The sequence below is a fragment of the Penaeus japonicus genome, unplaced genomic scaffold (assembly GCF_977035675.1).
Source record: "Penaeus japonicus unplaced genomic scaffold, GWHDUDI00000001_assembly GWHDUDI00000024, whole genome shotgun sequence".
Lineage (NCBI taxonomy): Eukaryota > Metazoa > Arthropoda > Malacostraca > Decapoda > Penaeidae > Penaeus > Penaeus japonicus.
This window is the reverse complement of record NW_028234426.1, coordinates 3,227,863-3,229,313: the sequence shown is the minus strand read 5'-3', so window position 1 is coordinate 3,229,313 and position 1,451 is coordinate 3,227,863. Positions and strand designations below refer to the sequence as shown.

General features: G+C 34.0%; 1 protein-coding gene across 1 annotated transcript in view; it reads left to right on the top strand.

Moving 5' to 3' along the window:
- Nucleotides 1-229: 229 nt before the first annotated feature.
- LOC122246194 (roundabout homolog 1) overlaps nucleotides 230-1,451 on the top strand; it is a 42,216-nt gene continuing 40,994 nt past the window's right edge. The window contains 1 exon segment of the mRNA XM_086551224.1: nucleotides 230-264. Coding sequence (XP_086407350.1) covers nucleotides 230-264 — 35 coding nt within the window.

Genomic DNA, 1,451 nt, shown 5'->3' with positions numbered 1-1,451 from the left:
AAGTGATTAGATTTTTAGAAAAATAAACAAATACAATGTTTGATGGACAGACAGACAGACAGAAATACAGATAGACATATAGAACAGATATAGATTTTGTGTAAATTCATATACATATTTCTGTGCATTTACCGTATGTATTTACCTGTTTACTCACATATAACATTTATTTTATGGAACGCTATGAGATCAAGAAGGGAATAAAAGTCATGGCGCTTATCCGTCTCCAATGTTGCAGGGATTGACGCACGAAGACCCTCGAGTGTGAGAGGAAAAAAAAAAGAAAAAAAAGGATGTATACGTTGTCCTATTTTCCTCGCCTCTGGCTGATGCCTTGAGATTGGATGTTCCTTTCATGAATGGGGATTTAGGTCTCGTTTCTGCGTTTGTTGGGTTGTTGTTGTTCTTGTTTTTGTGTTTGGATCGTTGTTGTTGTTTTTTTTTTTGTGTGTGTGTGGTATTATGTGGATGGATTGCTGTTTCGTGTCTGATCTTTTTTTTTGTGGTATTTTTCTTCTTCTTCTTCTTTTTCTTTTTGTGGTGTTATTATTAGGGCGATGTAGGAAGGGAGATCTATATATATATATTGTTTGCGTGTATTTGTTGTTGCTGTTGTTGTTTTTATCTCACTTTATTTCTTTTCATCTTCCTCCTCCTCAGCATTATCGTCATAGATCTAAATATATTGTTTGTGTGTATTTGTTGTTGCTGTTGTTGTTTTTATCTCACTTTATTTCTTTTCAACTTCCTCCTCCTCATCATTATCGTCATAGTTTTATTACCACGCAAGGGATTAGAAAATATACTCACAGACGGAGGGGAAAACATTAGAGAAATTCCGCATTGAAAATATAACAATACAAATGAATTAGATTGTGTTTATTTTGAAAAGAGTTTGTTTTGTTTTATTGTGAGCTGGAATGATATTGTTTGAATGATTTCGTTTACATTTCAATCTTAGAATACGTCCAGCATAAATGACGAAATAAATGTTTTATATTTTAATTGGTGGAAGGTTTACATTTTTTTTTTAATTCTCTTCACGTCTTTTATGTTGTTTTGTTTTTGATGTTTTTTTTTCTTTTATTGATATAACTATGATCGTCATTGCTGTTACGTAGATTTAACAATAGTTCCATTAATCTTAGCTTACGATCCACTCCATCATAAATCGCAAAACAGCAAGGCCTACGTAGAATCCTGCAGCATCTTAAGTAAAAAAAAAAAAAAAAAGAAAAAAAAAAAAAAACATAAAATCCAAATCGTGAGCGACTCTATGAAATCGGAAAGTTACTCTTGAATGAGACGCATTTTATGTAGGATTTTATGGCCGAAAGGAACGTCGAAAAGGTTTTCCTTAACTGCTCCTGATGACGCTCTCTTTTCCGGCTTTCCTTCCTTCCTTCCTTCCTTCCTTCCTGCGCCGGGGGAAGAGGCACTCCTGCTGGCCA